The 20,836-nt window shown below is 35.7% G+C and overlaps 1 protein-coding gene across 2 annotated transcripts in view; it reads right to left on the bottom strand.

Annotated features, from left to right (window-relative positions):
* Positions 1-4,701: 4,701 nt before the first annotated feature.
* The window catches only part of grb2b (growth factor receptor-bound protein 2b), a 46,096-nt gene continuing 29,961 nt past the window's right edge, over positions 4,702-20,836 (bottom strand). For both annotated transcript variants that reach the window (XM_048162551.1, XM_048162634.1), the window contains 4 exons: positions 15,565-15,662; positions 8,287-8,409; positions 7,579-7,747; positions 4,702-6,478 (listed from right to left, as the gene is read on the bottom strand). In XM_048162551.1, the coding sequence (XP_048018508.1) occupies positions 6,293-6,478; positions 7,579-7,747; positions 8,287-8,409; positions 15,565-15,662 (576 nt within the window). In that variant the 3' untranslated portion in view covers positions 4,702-6,292. The remainder of the gene's footprint in view (positions 6,479-7,578; positions 7,748-8,286; positions 8,410-15,564; positions 15,663-20,836) is intronic.

Genomic DNA, 20,836 nt, shown 5'->3' with positions numbered 1-20,836 from the left:
AGCAGTGTTTTGAAATCGGCCATCACTAAATAAGTCGTTATTTTGTTTTTTGGTGCACCAAAAATATTCTCATCTCTTTATAATATTAATATTGAACCACTGTATTCACATGAACTGATTTAAATATGTTTTTAGTACATTAATGGATCTTGAGAGAGGAAATGTCATTGCTCCCTATGCAGGCCTCACGGAGCCATCGGATTTCAACTAAAATATCTTAATTTGTGTTCCGAAGATTAACGTGTGTGGAACGGCATGAGGGTTAGTAATAAATGACAGAATTTTCATTTTTGGGTGAACTAACCCTTTAACAATTAATCCTGGGTATAAACTGGCGTCTCACATTGTACATTCCTAAACCTGGGTTAACATTCTTATTTGCATATTTGCGGTGTCAGTGTCATTGATTGGATAAAGGCACCACGAGACCTGTTTACATAGGCTAGCTCTAGCATTGAGCATCCTCATATTGCAGACTGTACAATCAAGTTTACTGAATGGACACATCGGACTATAAAGGTATAAACGTATAAAGGTCCCTTCTTCGCTCAACTGTCTCGTTTTCTGTCAGCATTTAACATTTTTCCTCTCAAACGCTGAATTTACTGTTTATATACAGTGCGCAGCGTGACTAAAATATGAGGCACGCGATTGGTTGTTTGTTGCTAAGCGTCTAGTTGTAACAAAACAACACCGCATCGTTTCCCACTGTACAAGTTTGGTGCTAACCCTGCTTCTAAATTACACGTGTGAAACATTTCTTTACCCGGGGTTAAAATGGTGTTTATAACGACGATAATTAAGTGAAAATGAAACATTTTGTCTGCATATTACTCTTTCTCTTCAGTCTGAATGTGATGCTTATTTATAAATGCAAACTGTTAACTTAGAACTTTCTGTGCTTTTGTGGGTCATGTTGACCTGCTTTAGACTTCAACACAGATTTTATGCAATTGAATGTCAACTTTTAACCTCAAACTTCCTGACATCATTCACAAATGTTATTTAAAGTACTTTTACTATTACCATGTATCTCAAGTGCTCAATAACAAACAGAAAATTGACTTTAGAGCTTTATTTGGTCAAGTCTAGGGTCAGTTTGACCTCATAAGATCCATCATGGGTGGGCCTGAAGTGTAGCTTTATTCAATTTGGCCACTTTCTGACTAAACAAATAAGCAGGACATCCCAGAAGTTTAATCAATACAAAGAATGGCAGTTCACTTTTGTGCCTTAATCACTATTCTCAGAAGAGTTCAGCTCAAGAACACCATATATCTTCCCTGATTTGTTGTGTATTCTAAGAAGCAATATAGTGCAATGATGCTATACAAGCTTAGCTTAACGCTACTACAATCATATTAAAGCTCATATAGCATCCCAGTCATTTGAAGGCTATTGGTGGCAAAGATCACTAACCATCTTACAAATCTAATCGCAGTGCAGATAACTTCTTATAATCAACCAGCCGGATAGCCAGAAGGGCTGTGGCATCACCATATAGATAGTGTCCTGTATTTCACCCTCAGCAGGAAGTGGGGGTTTCAGCGAAGTGTGTAAGTATGCAATTATCCATTCCAGCCACAATGAAATGACCTTTTATTATGGCCAAGAGCTGCAGAAGCGCTGCAGTGAACAGGTCTTCGTAAGTTCAAGTGCTTCTGAGGGTGACTTTGTGGTCGGTTCATTGTGCACAAGAAAATGTCAGTGTCTTAACATTCTCACACTTTCTGCTTTGATGCATCTAGATAAGCATATCTGCTAATACACGTCTCACTTACTGTAATTACTGTCATCTTTGCAAAATAAAAGCGGTCATCATAGATTCCACTGTGAATTAAGAAAACTAGACTCAAATGTGCTTCAACAGACTATAACAATGAGTAGCTGCAGCTTTTAAAAACAAAGAAACAAGGATTTAGAAATGCATGAAAATTAGAAACTATTTCAGAGATCTATTATGTGTCGGTCAATTAAAGCACATAATTTAAAATGATTCTAAGAAGTCTAGATTGTTTAGTGTGATTTCAAAAGTTGTCCTTGTCATTTTTCATACATTGACCTCAAAAAGTATTTAGACAATTAAATCACTCTTAGAAACATTCACTTAATGACAAAATGTCAAATCAGATGGCATGCCTTTCAAACATGTCACATACACAAATGTTTTAAATGAATGTTTTAATTTTGCAGAAAAGCTAATTTAACAAATGAGGAGAACAATAGAAGCAATCAAAACAACAATAGGGTGACAATATTCAAGTGCTGTGACTAATCCCAGTTAGTCTAGCACAGTACTCATAGCATTAAAAAAAAAAAAAAAAAATTATATTTACACACACCATATTGCCAAAAGTTTTGGTACACCTGCCTTTACGTGCACATGAACTTTAATGACATCCCATTCTTAATCTGTAGGGTTTAATATGGAGTTGTCCCACCTCAGCTCTAACAGCTTCAACTCTTCTGGGAAGGATTTTCACAAGGTTTAGGAGTGTGTTTATGGGAATTTTTGACCATTCTTCCAGAAGTGCATTTGTAAGGTCAGGCAGTGATATTGGCGAGAAGGCCTGGCTCGCAGTCTCCGCTCTAATTCATCTCAAAGGTGCTCTATCGGGTTGAGGTCAAGACTCTGTGCAGGCCAGTCAAGTTCCTCCACACCAAACTCGCTCATCCATGTCTTTATGGACCTTGCTTTGTGCACTGGTGCATAGTCATGTTGGAACAGGAAAGGGCCATCCCCAAACTGTTCCCACAAAGTTGGGAGCATGAAATTGTCCAAAATGTCTTGGTATGCTGAAGCATTAAGTGTTCCTTTCACTGGAACTAAGGGGCCAAATCCAACCCCTGAAAAACAACCTGACACCATAATCCCCCCTCAACCAAACTTTACACTTGGCACAATGCAGTCAGGCAAGTACTGTTCTCCTGGCAACCGCCAAACCCAGACTCGTCCATCAGTCTGGCCAGACAGAGAAGTGTGATTCATCACTCCAGAGAACACGTCTCCACTGCTCTAGAGTCCAGTGGCGGCGTGCTTTACACCACTGCATCCAACGCTTTGCATTGCACTTGGTGATGTAAGGCTTGGATGCAGCTGCTCAGCCATGGAAACCCATTCCATGAAGCTCTAACCACTGTTCTTGAGCTAATCTGAAGGCCACAGGAAGTTTGGAGGTCTGTAGCTACTGACTATGCAGAAAGTTGACGACTTGTGCACACTGACCTCAGCATGCGTTGACCCCGCTCTGTGATTTTACGTGGCCTACCACTTCGTGGCTGTGTTGCTGTTGTTCCCAATTGCTTCCATTTTGTTATGATACCACTAACAGTTGACCATGGAATATTTAGTAGTGAGGAAATTTCATGAATGGACTTATTGCACAGGTGGCAACCTATAACGGTACCACGCTTGAATTCACTGAGCTCCTGAGAGTGACCCATTCCTTCAGAAATGTTTGTAAAAGCAGTCTGCATGCCTAGGTGCTTTATTTTATACACCTGTGGCCATGGAAGTGATTAGAACACCTGAATTCAATGATTTGGAGGGGTGTCCCCATACTTTTGGCAATATAGTGCATATATAGAATAGTAAGCGTTAGTATTAATGGGTCAAGTGTTGACAAAAAAGCTGCGTCTTCAGAAGTTTCGTGAAAATGGCTAAAGACTTAGATGCTCGATGTGGAGTTAGGCAGGCCATTCCACCAGCAGGGAACAGTCAAGGTAAAGGTCTGTAAATTTGATTTTGTACCTTTTTGGTATGGCACCACAAGGTGCCGTTCACTTGCAGAATGCAAGCTTCTGGAGAGCACAAACAGAAACAGTGAGTTTAGGCATAGGGGTACAGAGCCAGTGGTTGTTCTGTAGGCAAACATCAGTGCCTTGAATTTGATACTATTAGCAACCAGTGCAAGTTTATGAAGCGAGGTGTGATGCGCACTCTCTTCGGCTAGTTAAGGACCACTCTTGTTACAAAGGTTTGACAGTACATGCTGGAAGGCCTGCCAAGAGAGCATTACAATAGTCCAGTCTGGATAGAACAAAGCTTGGACAAGGGGATGTGTAGCATGCTCTGACAGAAAGGGCCTGAAGTTCCTAATGTTGTATAAGACAAATCTGCAGAACCGGGCAGTGAAGTTTAACTGATCATCAATCACAACTCCAAGGTTCTTGGCTGTCCTGGATAGTTATGGTTGACAAACCGAGGTGAATGGAGAAGCTGTGTTATTATAGTTAGGTTGGCTGAGACCACAAGTAGTACTGCCTTTGCAAGGTTGAGTTGAAGGTGGTGGTCCTTCATCCAGCAAGACATGTCAGTCAGGCAAGCTGAGATCTGAGCAGCGATTGTCAGATCATCTGGCTGGGATGAGAGGTAGAGTTGTGCATCATCAGCATAGCAGTGATAGAAAAAACATATTTCTGAATAACAGATCCTAATGATGACATGTAGATGGAGAAGAGAAGTGGTCCAAGCACTGAGCCCTGAGGCACACGAATAACTAGATGTTGCCAATGTAACACCTAAATGGCTAAAACACTTAACAGATCAAATAATAGACAAGTTTTAACAGAAGAATATCAAACTATAGTAGTCAACATTTGAAAAGTTGACTTTTGTTCAAAGTTTTCCTAAGAATTAAGTTGTTGAAACTGTAAAGGCCTCATTCACTCAATAAAAAGTATCTGACACAACAGAGACTCTTTTTTTATAATTTTCTTTTTATTTATTCAAAAGAAACAAGGAAAAGGCAAAAAAAAAAAAAAAAGTTAAGAAAAAAGGCGAGACATTTAAATAGGAACGAATGTGTGCAGGTGTGTTCAGGAGGAGGAGGGCACACATGATTTTCTCACTGCGGGTCTGACGAAACCCAATGCTCAGGCTAAAGCAGCAAGCCAGAGACACTGTCACACCAGAGAAAAAGGCACTAATCCAGAGAGAACAAAAAAACATCACAAAAAACAAGAGGGGGGGGTTGTCGATAATACACAAGGAGGGAAACAAAATACATAAAAAGAGCTAAAACATACAACACTGAAAAGACAAAAGAGGCAGAAATAAAACAGAACGCATCACATTAGTCGATGTGACAACTCATATATTTGAAATCTCTCTGGTTTCTTCTTACTGGCTTAACCGGCATCCGCCAGTTTTTCCACACCAAATCTCGTGATTTTAAATGTTTTAGTTACAAATGCAGTATGTGAACAGCTTTTTGACATTTTGACACCATGAATAGATGCGTCTCTGAAATCATGCAACTGCGGTTCAGCTCTTCAATCTGAAGTCCCTCATGATGATCTCTACTGAGTGATGTCGGCTACATTCACAACCCAAGACAAATAAAAAGTGGCTGCAATAAATACATTGGCTTAAAATGGTGGCTAGCCGGGTGGTTTTTCACATTAGATCAACTCTTGTAATACCAGAAGCTCCCTGGCGATAAATCGCTATTGTCAAGGATCCACTCACCTATTGGTTCTAAAACAAAATAAGAATGATGTCAAATGGAATACATGATGCGTTAAATACTACGGTGTTACGTCTGGGATGCTCATAAAATTAGCATGTCCCAGAGCTACTCCGTTTCATTTGCCCTCCCCAAAAAATTAACATAATTTACAATTGGAAAAAGAAAACAAAAATGTGTTGAAAGGTAAAACTGACAGACACATACAAATATATAATATATATATTCTTAAAAAAATGGATTCTCTCTATAGGTGTTTTTCCACAGCCCAGATGTACAATGCACTTGCATTTTTTACTCTTACATTTTTATATATTTTTAGAATGTTTTTTTTTTTTCCTTTTTAAAAACAGCTTCAGGATTTACTATTATAAAGAGATTTAAACATGCAGCCAAAACAAAAAAGAACAAAAACAAAACAAAACAAAAAAAGTCTAATTGTAGACTAGAAAAGAAGCCAGAAGCAGCAGGATGAATCTACAGATAGAATCATTGTTTTAATTTATGCGTTGTTTACTATGCTAAGATTCAGCCTTTCCTTTGCCCTAACAGCTCAGTCTGGACTGTAAGCGTTCATGAAGACATCACGATTCTCAGGAATAATAGTTTCGCCCGGGCACCACGAAAGAGGTGGAAACGTCCAGCCTCTCTGCTACGTTTTTTTTTCTCTCCTCGTTTTCAGTCACAATTTCCATTCTTCTGTGCCGCTTTAGATTTCACAGGACTTTAAGGGTGTTGTCGGGGACATGTAGGGTAGTCTGATTGTATGTGAATGTGAGGGGCCGATAATTACAATTTATTCACTAATCGCTTCATTTTTTCCTTTACATGTTCCGGTTCACAGGCGTGACGTAGTTGCGTGGGAACATGCCCGTCTGGCCGTGACAGGCGCCCTTCCACCAGTTGGGGTCAGAGTTGTCCAGGACCTGAATGAAGTCTCCGCGTCTAAAGCCGAGCTCTCCGTCCTCCTGAGGGTCGAAGTCGAACAGGGCCTGCACGTATGTTGGATGCTGCAGATGCACAATAGACATGTGTAAATAACATGATGGCACGTTTAAAGGATTAGTCCACTTTCAAATACACTTTTCCTGATAATTTGCTCACCCCCATGTCATCCAAGATGTTCATGTCTTTCTTTCTTCAGTCGAAAAGAAATGAAGGTTTTTGATGAAAACATTCCAGGATTATTCTCCTTATAGTGGACTTCAATGGCCTCCAAACGGTTGAAGGTCAAAATGACAGTTTCAGTGCAGCTTTAAAGGGCTTTAAACGATAGCAGACGAGGAATAAGGGTCTTATCTAGCGAAACGATCGGTCATTTTCGAAAAAATGTAAATGTATATGCTTTATATAAACAGATGATCGCCTTTGTAAGAGCTTCCGGCAAAACCGCATTTCCGTATTCTTCAAAAAGCTTACGCTGTATGTTCTACGCCTTCCCTATTCTACTTACGGAACGAATGCGGCAATGTTACACTGTTTTCTGTAAGTTGAATAGGGAAGGCGTAGGACATACAGCGTGAGCTTTTTGAAGAATACGGAAAGCGGAAGCACTTACAAAGGCGATCATTTGTTTATATAAAGCATATACAGTTGTATTTTTTTTTTTTAGAAAATGACCAATCGTTTTGCTAGATAAGACCCTCATTCCTCGTCTGGTATCGTTTAAAGCCCTTTGAATCTGCACTGAAACTGTAATTTTGACCTTCAATCATTTGGAGGCCATTGAAGTCCACTATAAGGAGAAAAATCCTGGAATGTTTTCATCAAAAACCTTCATTTCTTTTCAACTGACGAGAGAAAGACATGAACATCTTGGATGACATGGGGGTGAGTAAATTATCAGGAAAAGTTTATTTAAAAGTGAACTAATCCTTTAATATCCAAAACATACTTTTATTGTCAATACGATTTTGTAATATTTTTTAAAGAAGTCTCTTATGCTCACCAAGTCTGCATTTATTGATAAAAAAATACAGTAAAAACAAACAATATTGTGAAATATTGTTAAAATTTAAAATAACTCTTGATAAAGTGTCACATTACAAAAGTAAAAACAGCCATTCACATAAACTTTAAGGATTAAAAAGGCCAAAACTGGCATACAGACCTGAGGCACCTGCTCGATGTCTCGTAGAAAGATCTGTTGGTTTCGGGAAACAGAAGTGGTGCGGTGATAGTCCACCAGCTCGTTGAGAGAGTTAAACTTCACAACCCAAAGGAAGTACTTTCCGGCCCCGTCGCGCAGCACTTTGAAATGCTGTACATCATTTCCAAACCTTAAAACAAGACGACAGACACAACACTTCACAGCTGATACCGAAGAGCTTGACATAATGCACTCCTTTGTGTGCCATGATCCAAAAATAAAGTGTTACATAAGGTCAGAATGCACATTAACACATGTATGCAAAACACAGACGAGACAGGCACGAAAGACAGGGATCAAATGGGTAATTGCCCTGATGTCTATCAAAGAGCTCGGCCTGACTGAGACAAGAACAACCATGACTCGCACGAGACACAGTCATTGCACATGATTACATTAAGCTACATGTCTTTACATGTACGATACCTTTCAAAAGTTTGATGTCGGTAAATTTTTAATGGTTTTGAAAGCAGTCTCTTATGCTCACCACTGGCTGTTCAGTGGTCAAATATAGGTAGAAGCCTAAGACAAACTCTTCTAGCTACGCAAGGATCGATCTCAAGCATCACTGCACTCCAGGTCAGGACTTGATGAAGCCTGTAGTGTGAATGAATGTATTCTGGGAATAATAAGAGGTGGATTTGAGGTTGTGTTTGTGTGTGGACGTACTTGACGGACAGGGAGAAGTCTCCAGGCGCACTCTCGCTCTCTCTGATGAGGAAGGCTCCATCGTGCCTCTGTTTGTTTAGGATCTCCTCTGCTCTGGCCCGAGGAATTCTCCCGAAGAACCACCTGAGAACATATGAACACACAAACACAAACATTACGAATATATCAGAACAAAGACATGTTTTTGGGAAAACTGAAAACAGAAAAATGCTAAAGACAGATCAGATGAATTTCACTTATTTACATGGAAGTGTGGATGAATAGAAAGGAGGAGAACCATTTTCAGAGCATTAGGGCTGAGAGTAGCAGCTTAGGATGTCTGATGGAAAGCCAAGAGAGCAATTAACACTGGCAAAGAAGATGAGCGCAGATAACAGACAAAAAAGAGAAGCAAAGACAGGCAGCACAGAGAAAAAAGAGCTCAGAAGAACACCTACAGAGTTTAGAAGATCAGCAAAACACACAAGTTCAGATGATCGGCACAGAATGTGTGTATGTGAAAAAAGGAAAAAAAAACAAAAAACAAAACATGCAGATGTGGTAAGATTGTGAAAGACATCAAAACTTCTGCCTGTGGCTTTCCTGTACACACCAGTTAATAAACCATCCAACTATATATGTTGTTAAGTATTTGTTTAATCCTAACTAACATTCCTTTTTCTTGCAGGATAAATACTCAAATCAAGGCCCTGTTTAAACGTGGTGTTGATGCGTTTTGGGCGATCGGATCACGAGTAGACGAGAGAGACATGCCCGTCTACACCTGGCGTTTTAATCTCGTTTGTCCACTTTCAACCACTTCTGTCCTAATTTCTTCAAGGGGAGGTAAATGTATGTTCTTCTTCAGAAGTTTTGATTTAATAGGCAAAATAACCACACACAATTTGCATATGAACGTGACTGGAGATTACAGGAAAACATACAGAGAGCATCAGCTTACAGCCACAAGACCGCGCTGAACACGGCAAGTAGAAAACAGAAATGTTTAGAGAACATTGTGCTTAGTACATTTTTCCATCTTCAAACCAAATTTATGGCTTCAGCCAACAAAGTTTAAATCCCGTTTAAACAACACTTGGCCAAAGGGTGTCTGAATGTGTTTCAATATAACAAAAAGAGGAAACAAAACTAGATGCTGTCTGAATATAACAAGAGACCTATATATTTATACGTTTACAACAGGAAAAAAGAGCAGAAGAAAAAGAACAGACGATCTGTGCATAGATATGTTTACGTGTAATCTCTCAACCAGTGTTTCAACCATGGAAAGATATCAATAAAACAGCTTGAGAATAAAATCTCACAGCATTACATTTACCTCAGGCAAGTCATTTAGTGTCCACAGCATGTTAGTTCACTAGAGAAATTAACTCTAGAGGGGAGCATTTTACTAAATATATGCACTATATTAGCTTATATATTCATTATATTTACTTTACCTGTTAGTAATGTCTTATTCAATATATGTTTAACCCTTGTGCGGTCTTCGGGGTCTTTTTGACCCGCAAATGATTTTTTGCTCAAATTAAAAAAAATGTTCTCTTTGTCCAAATGGCATGAGACTTTGTACGGTGGTTAACACTTTTAAGATCTACAAATAAAAAAAAAATTGGAGTGATATCTTGTTTTTATGTTAGTGTAAAAAAAAAACAGTTACGTTCGTGGTCTTCGGGGTCTCTGGAGACCCCGGGCAACAGAATGTAATTTTGTAACAATATAATATATTTTTTAAAAACCAATGTAATTTTACTTTGTTTATTAATGTTTTTTCTCAACATTTGTGCAGTTTTTGGAGGATTCCTGATATCTTTTAAATTTATATAAATAAATTAAAAAATATTTTTTGAAATAGGTTTTTATGCATGAACAGCTTTTTATGTAAAATTCACTTTATAAAAGGCCCAGATTTCTTTCATTCATGTCGATAACATGGATAATTTGACATGGTTTAATGTAAGATTTTTGCCCATCTTTTGAAAAATGCAGTTTTAAAAGTAAAAAAACTATCACTTTTACCAGTAGATGGCTGCAGAGCTCCACTATTTGCTATGTGCTATTTGAATGACTGAAATACATCTTTTCACAAGTTTTTTTCAGTTGGATTCATATCTAAATGTTATGAAATCACATTTATAACAATAAAAATTACTTTGTCAAAGTTTAGCATTTTTTGTGCAGGGCAAAATCAGTTTTTCAATAATAATTTTATAATAAAAATAATAAAATAATGAAATAAATATTTTTTATTTTTTGTGTGCGCATGTGTGTGTGAGCATGTCCATTTTGTATTGGGGATGTTTTTTGCATTTTTGGAAGTGTGCCACTTCATTTCTGTCTGTGTGTGTTGTGCGTTGTTTCTCATTCTGAGAATGAATTTTGTCCAGTTTCTAAGTGGGGTCTCTGTGGGTTACATTATTGATGATATTGAAAAAAATGATTTTTTTTCAGTACAAAAAATGCTAAACTTTGACAAAAAGTAATTTTTATTGTTATAATTGTGATTTCATAACATTTAGATATGAATCCAACTGAAAAAAAACTTGTAAAAAGACATCTTTCAGTCATTTAAATAGCACATAGCATATAGTGGAGCTTTACAGCCATCTACTGGTAAAAATTATAGTTTTTTTTTACTTTTATAACTGCATTTTCCAAAAGATGGGCAAAAATCTTACACTAAACCATGTCAAATTATCCATGTTATCCACATGAATGAAATTTAGAAATCTGGGCCTTTTATAAAGTGAATTTTACATAAAAAGCTGCTTTTGCATAAAAACCTATTTAAAAAATATGTTTAAATGTATTTATATAAATTTAAAAGATATCACAAATCCTCCAAAAACTGTACAAATGTTGAGTAAAAATATTAATAAACAGAGTAAAATTACATTGGTTTTTAAAAAATATATTATACAAAATTGTATTTTGTTGCCGGGGTCTCCAGAGACCCCGAAGACCACGAGTGAAGTCCCCGAAGTTTAACGAAGACCGCACAAGGGTTAAATAAATTTGTCATTAAAAGTTATGACAGTAACCATGTAAATTATTATATTTCAAAAATGAATTGGAGTAGAAAAATAATTTTGTAATAATTGTATTTTCTATAATTAGATTTATAAGTTAAAGGGATGGTTCACCCAAAAATGAAATTTCTGTCATTAATTATTCACCCTCGTGTCGTTCTAAAAATGTTCATCTTCGGAACACAAATTAAGGTATTTTTGATGAAATCTGAGAGGTTTGAATAATGAATAAAAATGAATAATTTATAAAAAAATAAAAATAAAAAAAACTTATATGTAGTGAATATCTAGTTTAACCCTTAAATCGGACCTTGAGGTCAATCTGACCCCACTGACAGTTTCCTTCGTTTTTAAAAAGGGTTCCCTTCATCTCAGGGGCATGAGACTCTGACTTTTCCTAAATAATCTATCTAAACATGCACAAAAAAATCTGGGCTTGATTTGGTTGTTCTAAAGGTGTATTTAAAAAAAAAGAAAAAAAAAAAAAAAGTTTTAGTCCTTCAGGGTCAGATTGACCCCACACTGAAAATGAATGGGGGAAAAAAAATATTTTTTTCCCCATTTCATTTGTCAAAATAAATAAATAAATCCAGTATAAATCTGAAATGTTCTACATTTCCATAAAGGTCTGGTCCTAGCCCAAAAAACACAAAGTGGAACAAACTTTCTATCTCACACACACACACTCCCTATTGACCTCTATTGGATATATGTGGTCATTGCACTCTCTTTCTTTAACTATAATTCCTAAAGTTTTTCTATAAACTTGTAGATGGTAGTATTCTATCCCTAACACATATGTCCAAATACAATTTAGATTTAATTAATTTCATCATTAAAGTGATTTTTTTTATTAAAAATCTAAATTTTCATAAGCCAATTTTTGGCATAGTTAAGTAATTGTGCAGTAAATAGGTAAAAAACTACAAAATATCCACAAAAACACAGCATAAATGCACAGATGAGAAGTGAATTAAAAAAAACGATATATAGTTTATAATATATAAACATTTTTATATTTCCTTATGCAATCGCTCTGTAAAAGTTTGGGGTCTAAGGACTAAAACGTTGGTACAATTAAAATGCGCTTAAGGGTTAATCATACTATACTTGGTAGGGAGAAAAAAAAAAAAAAAAAAACAGTACGTTATCCAAAATTCAATTATGCTCCCAGAAGATCTGTTATGTAAGGCTTTGCATTAAAACAGTGACTGTCTCCGCTGTACCTGCCAAAATCTTTCCTGTCCGCTTTGATGTGGACAGCACAAGCCACAGACACACAAACACAGAGAGCATGTGACCAGGAAGTGGCATTAAAGCACTCTAGGGCAAATTCCACTCAACCACCGTCTGCACGCCGTGTCTCTCTCCGCTCAAACACGTACATTTACATTCCCTGTCCTGATAAGAGACATCCGCCTCCCCTTCCCATAAACCTGGCCAATCTTGTGTAACTGTCCTAGGATATTAAAAAGAGTCGGTGGTGTATTTTCTGGGATGTCAAACAAAGCGAGAAAATATTGCTCGGAATAAAAAAAAAAGAGAAAAAATCTTTCTGCGACTGATGACAAATAGTTAGCACTTATGCAAAATGATCAATATTTAATTATCTGTTAAAGAGAGGAAGCTATTCATAACAAAGAGCCTCCCATAAGGACACCGCAGCCAAAACTAAAGTTATAAATTCTCCTTTATTTAAAAGTTACATATTACTGTAAATATCAAGTTAAATATAAAACTGAATGTGGCTATCAAATATTTGCAAATAAGGGAAACATTTACATTGTGATTATTCAAATAAAAAAAGTACTTAAAAAGAAGTATAGCAGAAATAAATGAAAGTGAGCAAGCAAGAAAACACTCAGGACACCCTAGCAACCACCTAGCAACATCAAAACAACCATATAACACAAAAAAACACTCATGCTGAGTCACAATTCACATACTTAGACTATGCCCTAAAAGTATGTACTGTTTTTGTCAAGAAAAAGTACATGCTTCTGAATGTGTAGCATTAAAATCCTCTTTAATTTCCTACCATTTCGCACATTGATCTCCCCTTATGTTCGCATAATGATGCATTTAAAAGTTAATGACCAAACGCATCATTATAAAAGTTCAAAATGCTGTTGCAGATTAAATATAATGTGGTTAATATTTAATAAATATATTTTCGTCAGGTTTGATACGGATTATTAATCACTCAAACCCCTCTATCTTAACCGCTCTGCTTAACCGTCGGTCTCTCACATCCGTCATGTTTGTAGTTTTTTAGCACTTTTTATACATGTTTGTAGTTCTAATTGAATCCTTTTCCACAGCGCAATGGGTTGTGCGTGACGGATCTGCACTTCGGATTCTAACCTGATAAAGAAGACCATCTGGGTATCTTTGGAATACTCATTTCAACATACTACGATTTGGGACACACTAATTCTAATTTCAAATACTATTTAGGATGGATAGTATGCGAATTGGGGCGCAGCATCAGTGTACCTTGGTAACTGGCATCACTCTAACCATTTTAGGCATCATGGTGGCTAATTGTTGTTTCATTTCGATTTTAAAAGTGAGAGGAAGAGGTCTTTGATTGGTGGATCATGTTCAGAGCCTCATTGTGTGTCATTACAAGGGTTTCAATTCTCTTTCCCAAGCAAATATTAGTTAATCATTCATTCATTCGAGTGGGACCAGTTTGTCCTTCCGCTTTTGCTACTGTACACTGGACAATAATCAAATTCACTGACATGAGACGAATGAGGAAGAGGATGGGAGGAACAAACCGGACCATGTACATGTACAAAGACTGAGTTCAATCAAGGTGATTGGCATCAAAAAGTGTAACAAAGCGACAAATTGCAATTCTGCAAATTGCACAAGGAAGGATTTGCAAAGTAAACAGACCTAATAATCTGTGACCTGAGATAATTATTCATAATTACTGAAATATTAGAGCTCACAAATTATCAGACCCAAGGCTGATGGAGAATAAAGTATGAAATGTACGAGCCTAATGCCTTTGTATGCTGTTGAAGCCCTTGCTCAGAATGCAGAAACATTTCATTCAAACTCAAATTCTGCAAAGCAACACAGCTAAGGCCTTAGAAGTGGGAAATATAACCAGTATTTGATATATTTACAATATAAAATTAAGCAACATAATATTGCAGTGATGTTAATGGGTTTTTATTTGTAGTTTTTTTTATAAAGTACCATTCAAAAGTTTGGTTCTTTATTTATTTTAAAAAGAAATTAATACTTTTATTTAGAAAGGATATATTAATTGACTTAAGTGACAGTAAAGACATTTATAATGTTACAAAGATTTCCATTTCAAATAAACGCAGTTCTTTTGAATAAAAAAAAGTTGTTTTCAACACTGATAATATAAGAAATATAAAAATATATTAAAAAAGTCATTTTTAATTTCACAATATTACTGTTTTTACTGTATTTCCCCAAACTTTTAAACAGCTGTATTATATATATTTACAATATACATGTATACAACTGCTGAGTAAATATTGTGTAAAAATAATTTACAAATATATGAAAACAAAGATGGGCAATATCCAACTTGTCAAGGCTGTTGGTATATTCTGAAACTGACACTTCACTTTCAGAATATAAAACCGATCAGAGTTTGGAAGTTCATTTCTGGGAATCAAATCTTTTAAACCATCCTAATCGTTCACAACAACGATTCACCAGTTTGTGTTATTTTAAGCTATTCTAATTCATAAATATCAAGATGCATGAACACCATCTACTGTTCATCAGCCCTTCACTCCGAGCATGCTTTCTGATGCCAATTTAAACTCATGAACGATCCCGGAAACCCTCATTCGTCTGTTTTATAACAGCTGTACACAGCTCTGCTCAGAGATTTTGAAATGTGATTACAGTAAAGCTCCTCAATAACGCAGGCAGATTCGTGAAACAGATGTCTGCAATGAACAGGAATACACCAGAGGAGTTTCTTTCAGAGTAGTCAATTCTTTAAACACCTCTGAAAGCACAGGGCCGTATACCAAGGAAATGACTTGTGAAAAGTCTTCAATGATTCAGCACAGCTACTTAAACTGTTATTCTAAAGAAAAATGATTCTGAACGAAATTAAAAAAGCGGAACTATTTATATCAGTTCATTTGGTGAGGCTAGTAGCACGGAAATAACACAGACCTCATCTTAAACCTGTGAATGATGTCAGGGCAGTTTGAAAGTGTATGTGGCTGTAGTATCTTATACTCACGGATGTGCCTTCATCTCAATGTAGTTTTTAGGAATGAAACCGTCTTTGCCGTTTAGTTCTGCCTTGTACCAGTTCTGATCACACTCTTCATTTAATACCTGCGAATAAAAGAAGGCGATAAATACTGATTAAACATGATTCACATTTATCCAGCTGTAATTGTACATTATTACATTACACCATAGTTTGCATACAGCATTATGCTGTCACGCATATAACAGGATATAAAAAACAAGATCCTGCTGAATTATCATAAGCACATGAGTCACTGTGGTCAAGACCAATATCAAGGAAGCTAAATTTCAAATCAGCTCCAGATACATCTGTGTGAGAAAGTGTAACGCTAGGGTAGTCATGTTAACGCCCAGTACAAACCACCTGCATTCTGCTTATCTTATTTTAGCATCAGTATATGTGTGGAAATGAAAAAAATGAAAGTGTGTGTGGTGATGCGTGTAAATCTGATTGGACGCCAAATCTATGAACTGAAGCTTTATCACTTTAGGTTTCAGAGAACCACCACTCTGACTAAATCTATTACATAATTTAATTCCAAATGTCAGAAATTTGATAAATTATTTTTGTTAGTTAATGTCTATTAATTATACTGTTGGAAACTTAATTCTGAGGAAAGTTCAATGACATCAATGAGACCTCCAAATGGGAAAACACTAAAATAAAAAGGTTTAAACTTTTGCTGTAATCAAACACTATCCCTTTAAGTTAGCTGTAGATAAAATGAATATCTTAAAACCAACAATATATTTATATATGTGTGAGTGTGTGTATTTTATAATATATATACAGTACAGTCCAAAAGTTTGGAACCACTAAGATTTTTAATGTTTTTAAAAGAAGTTTCGTCTGCTCACCAAGGCTACATTTATTTAATTAAAAATACAGTAAAAAACAGTAATATTGTGAAATATTATTACAATTTAAAATAACTGTTTTCTATTTGAATATATTTCACAAAGTAATTTATTCCTGTGATGCAAAGCTGAATTTTCAGCATCATTACTCCAGTCTTCAGTGTCACATGATCCTTCAGAAATCATTCTAATATGCTGATCTGCTGCTCAAGAAACATTTAATGTGTACAATTGTACAAAATATTTGTGTACAATATTTTTTTTCAGGATTATTTGATGAATAGAAAGTTCAAAAGAACAGTGTTTATCTGAAATCTAATCTTTTGTAACATTATAAATGTCTTTACTGCCACTTTTGATTGATTTAATGCATCCTTGCTGAATAAAAGTATTCATTTCTTTAATTTCTTTTCAAAAAAATAAAATAAAAATTCTTACTGACCCCAAACTTTTGAACGGTAGTGTATAATGCTACAGAAGCTTTGTATTTCAGATAAATGCTGTTCTTTTGAACTTTCTATTTATCAAGGAATCCTGAAAAAAAAATACACAACTGTTTTCAACATTGAAAATAATCATAAATGTTTATTGAGCAGCAGATCATCATATTAGAATGATTTCTGAAGGATCATGTGACACTGAAGACTGGAGTAACGATGCTGAAAATTCAGCTTTGCATCACAGGAATAAATTACTTTGTCAAATATATTTAAATAGTACACAGTTATTTTAAATTGTAATAATATTTCACAATATTTCTGTTTTTTACTGTATTTTTAATTAAATAAAATGTAGCCTTGGTGAGCAGACGAAACTTTTTAAAAACATTAAAAATCTTAGTGGTTCCAAACGTTTGGACTGTACTGTATATACAAAAACAACACTATGTCAGATAGTGCCGATTATAATCAGTGGAGCTTGTTGTGACATCTTGTGAAATAATTTCTATTTCTGATGTGTTGCACAGCTACTACAGCTTATTAATTTCCTTAATTGCCAGAAATTAATTTATTTACAAATATGTGAACTGATTGACACATCTATGCATGTGACTTAAACTTAAATAAAATCGGCCATTATCAAAGTCGGCTTGTGATGTTATTTGATCTATTGCTTTAAATCATGTTTTTTTTTTATAGCATATTTATATACATTAAAATTATGAGTATATGATATAATATAATCGGCTAATATTTACTTGCAGGCATTGAAGTTTTTTTCTGTTTGGCCTTTTAGTGTTGGAAGCAGCTTTTATTTTGACAGTAATAAGAACGACAGCAGCTGAGCGCAGATGCTAGTGTAGAAATGTCGAAAATTTGATAAGTGTTTTTGTTATATAAATTATGCTGTTGGAAACTATTAATCCTGAGTAAAGTCCAATGAGACCTCCAAATAGGCAAACACTCAAAAAAAAAAAAAAAATTGATTTTTTTTTTGCTGTAATCAAACACTATCCCTTTAAGTTAGCTGCAGATAAAAAAAAATCTTAACCAAGAATCTAAAAATATGAATATTAAATATCTAATATGGAAAGACAGATACTGATAAAAAAAATGTTGCTTTTGAATTTGTTCCAAAGGGAAAGCATGGTGACTGTATTCAGATTCTCTGCATTGGCCAATGTCCTTTTCAATAACATTCAGATGTGAGAGGGAAGGTGGGGGACCAAATATCTGCCAGAGAACAGACTCAGAACTGTGGTTTGGAGGAAACAGAGCGTGCAACATCCTTCCGCAGCAAAGATTGATGGGTAGACAACCAAAAGGAAGAGGAGAAAAAGAGAAAGTCTGTCGACAAGGGATGGACCATTGACAAAAATGGGTTAGGAACAATTAAAGCATGTGAGACATCCACTAAACATCTAACCTGATGCCCATTTCCACATGATATGGCAACAAATAATAACAGAAAACCATGACGGTGGATTCCATATGTGGATTTAACATCTGGTTAGCACCTTTGTGGTTCGCTTTTACTTTGAATTTTGCTTATGAATGTCACATGAGAGCTACAGCCATCTACAATCCAACTACAACTAAGTACAGTCACAATGCCGACCAAATTATAGACATACTCTAACCTGCGAGTAGTTTACTTTAAGAAATAAGCCAGTTTTCATGCATGGTACAATATTCACACAATGTACGTTTTGACAGATAATTTACATCTTTAAAGGGTGATTTAAAATTAAGTCAGTGACAACATTTTCGGTTAATGCAATCTCTGACCACACCTCAAAATTTACGCAATTGTCTTAACATTTAAAAAAAAAAAAAGCCCGGCAAACTTCACACTCCTTCCCATTTTTGGAAACAATTGTCTTTTTTTGACTCAGACATACAATTGGGTGTGTTCATAACTGGAATTAAGTGGGTGCCCAGTCCGAAGTGTAGGAGGACGTGTTGGGTGGTTCACAGGATGATTTCAGTGCAGCAACAGAGTGAACAAACCCACAAAGAGAAATACAGAGAGAATTGATTGTGCAGTGCTCTCCCTGATGCATACTTAAAACATAATAGGGCGCTAACAGCTCTCTGCTAAACCCAAAAGACAACAATGAGATTGACACCATCCACTCAACGGCTTCAATCTGGAGTGAAAGCTACAGATGGCCATCATTTATTTATTTAGAGAGAAAGAGACCTCGCTAACTGCCTGCATCAAGTTTGGGTCTGATCATTTACCCAACCACACGTACAAATGTACTTCGCACACTTACCACTTCATCTACACAAAAGACCACATAGTAGAGTGAATCTCACGAAGCCTGTCAAAAGAATGTATCAATTTCTTTGTTTTGCTGGACACAAAGGAAGTTATTTGGAAGAATGTTTGTAACCAAGCAGATCTTGCCCCCATTGACTACCATAGTATTATTTTTTCCTACTATAGTAGTCAATGGGGGGCGAGATCTGCTTGGTTACAAACATTCTTACAAATAACTTCCTTTGTGTCCAGCAGAACAAATACATTTATACACACTCTAAAAAATGCTGGGTTAAAAACAACCCAAGTTGGGTTGAAAATGGACAAACCCAGCGGTTGGGTTAAATGTTTGCCCAACCTGTTGGGTAGTTTTATTTAAACCAACTATTGTTTAAAAATTGCTATATGGCTAGCTTAAAATGAACCCAAAATAGTTGGGAAATTAAAAACCAGATGCAATTAGAGGCAACAATAATAGACAAAAGGTGAATGTTTATTAATAAGCTTTAATATTTTATTAATATAAATGTAGTAGTTTAATAGTTTATTAATATAAATTTATTAATAAGCAATTAAATATATGTTTATTGTTTAATAATTATTCATTGAACATTAATAAATGTTCATTTCCAACATACTTTGGGTTAATTTTAATTAAGCAATACAGTCATTTTTAAACAATAGTTGAGTTAAATAAAACTACCCAGCAGGTTGGGCAAACATTTAACCCTACCGCTGGGTTAAAATAATCCAATTGCTGGGTTTGTCCATTTTCAACCCAGCATTGGTTTGAAACATCTTGAGGGTGAGTAAATGATGACAGAATTTTAATTTTTGGGTGAACTATCCCTTTAAAGTCATACTGCAGCCTATGATCATTTTTTAAAATGATTATATTAAACTTTAATTAAATTATTTACATTTTCTGGATCATTTTAATGATAATTAAACTTTTAAAAAACCCTCCTACAATTCTTAATAGCCTACTCAAATAAATAAATGCATAAATAAACAAATGCATGACTGATTGCATAAAATTAATTAATAAGCAAATGCATGAATACATAACTGCATGCATGAATGGATGCATGAAAAAAAGTGAGAAAAGGGATGGAAATTTTAGCCGCCAAAAAGGACAGCAAAAAGGGTGAAAATCAAATCACAAGCCAAAATTGTGAACAGAAATTATTACTTTAACATCCAGTAACACAATTATTGGCTGCGTTTGATATCATCAACCTCTATACCTTCATTCACTATTCCCTGCATTAGCCCACTAATATAGTTCACTTGAGGGAGTGAATGAAAACGAGTGAGTGAAATCGGACACCGAGTGCACTGGAAGGGCTGCCGCTTTCGCATAGTTTGTACACTTGTTATTGTGGAGCATTATGGGATTGAATGAGTGCACTTGATAACATCCACTATGGTTATGGACACTACTACAAATGGCTGTTCCCTCAAATACCGGCCTATTTAAGGGTATGGGGGCAATTTCAGACAGCCTGTGACAAGTAAAAAAATGGCACGCACATGAAATAATCAAGATTTAAAATTGGATCTAAAACATTAATCCGACAGTGATATATTTAGAGGGAAGACTCTCGCGAAGAGCATAAACATCATGCAACGCAAGCCTGTCTGCAAGTTCAGACTCTTAGACAAATGCCAATCTAAAAACATGAAGACTTAAA

This window comes from Megalobrama amblycephala, linkage group LG1 (assembly GCF_018812025.1).
Source record: "Megalobrama amblycephala isolate DHTTF-2021 linkage group LG1, ASM1881202v1, whole genome shotgun sequence".
NCBI lineage: Eukaryota > Metazoa > Chordata > Actinopteri > Cypriniformes > Xenocyprididae > Megalobrama > Megalobrama amblycephala.
Note: the sequence above shows the minus strand (reverse complement) of the source record. Positions and strands in the feature narration are given on the sequence as shown.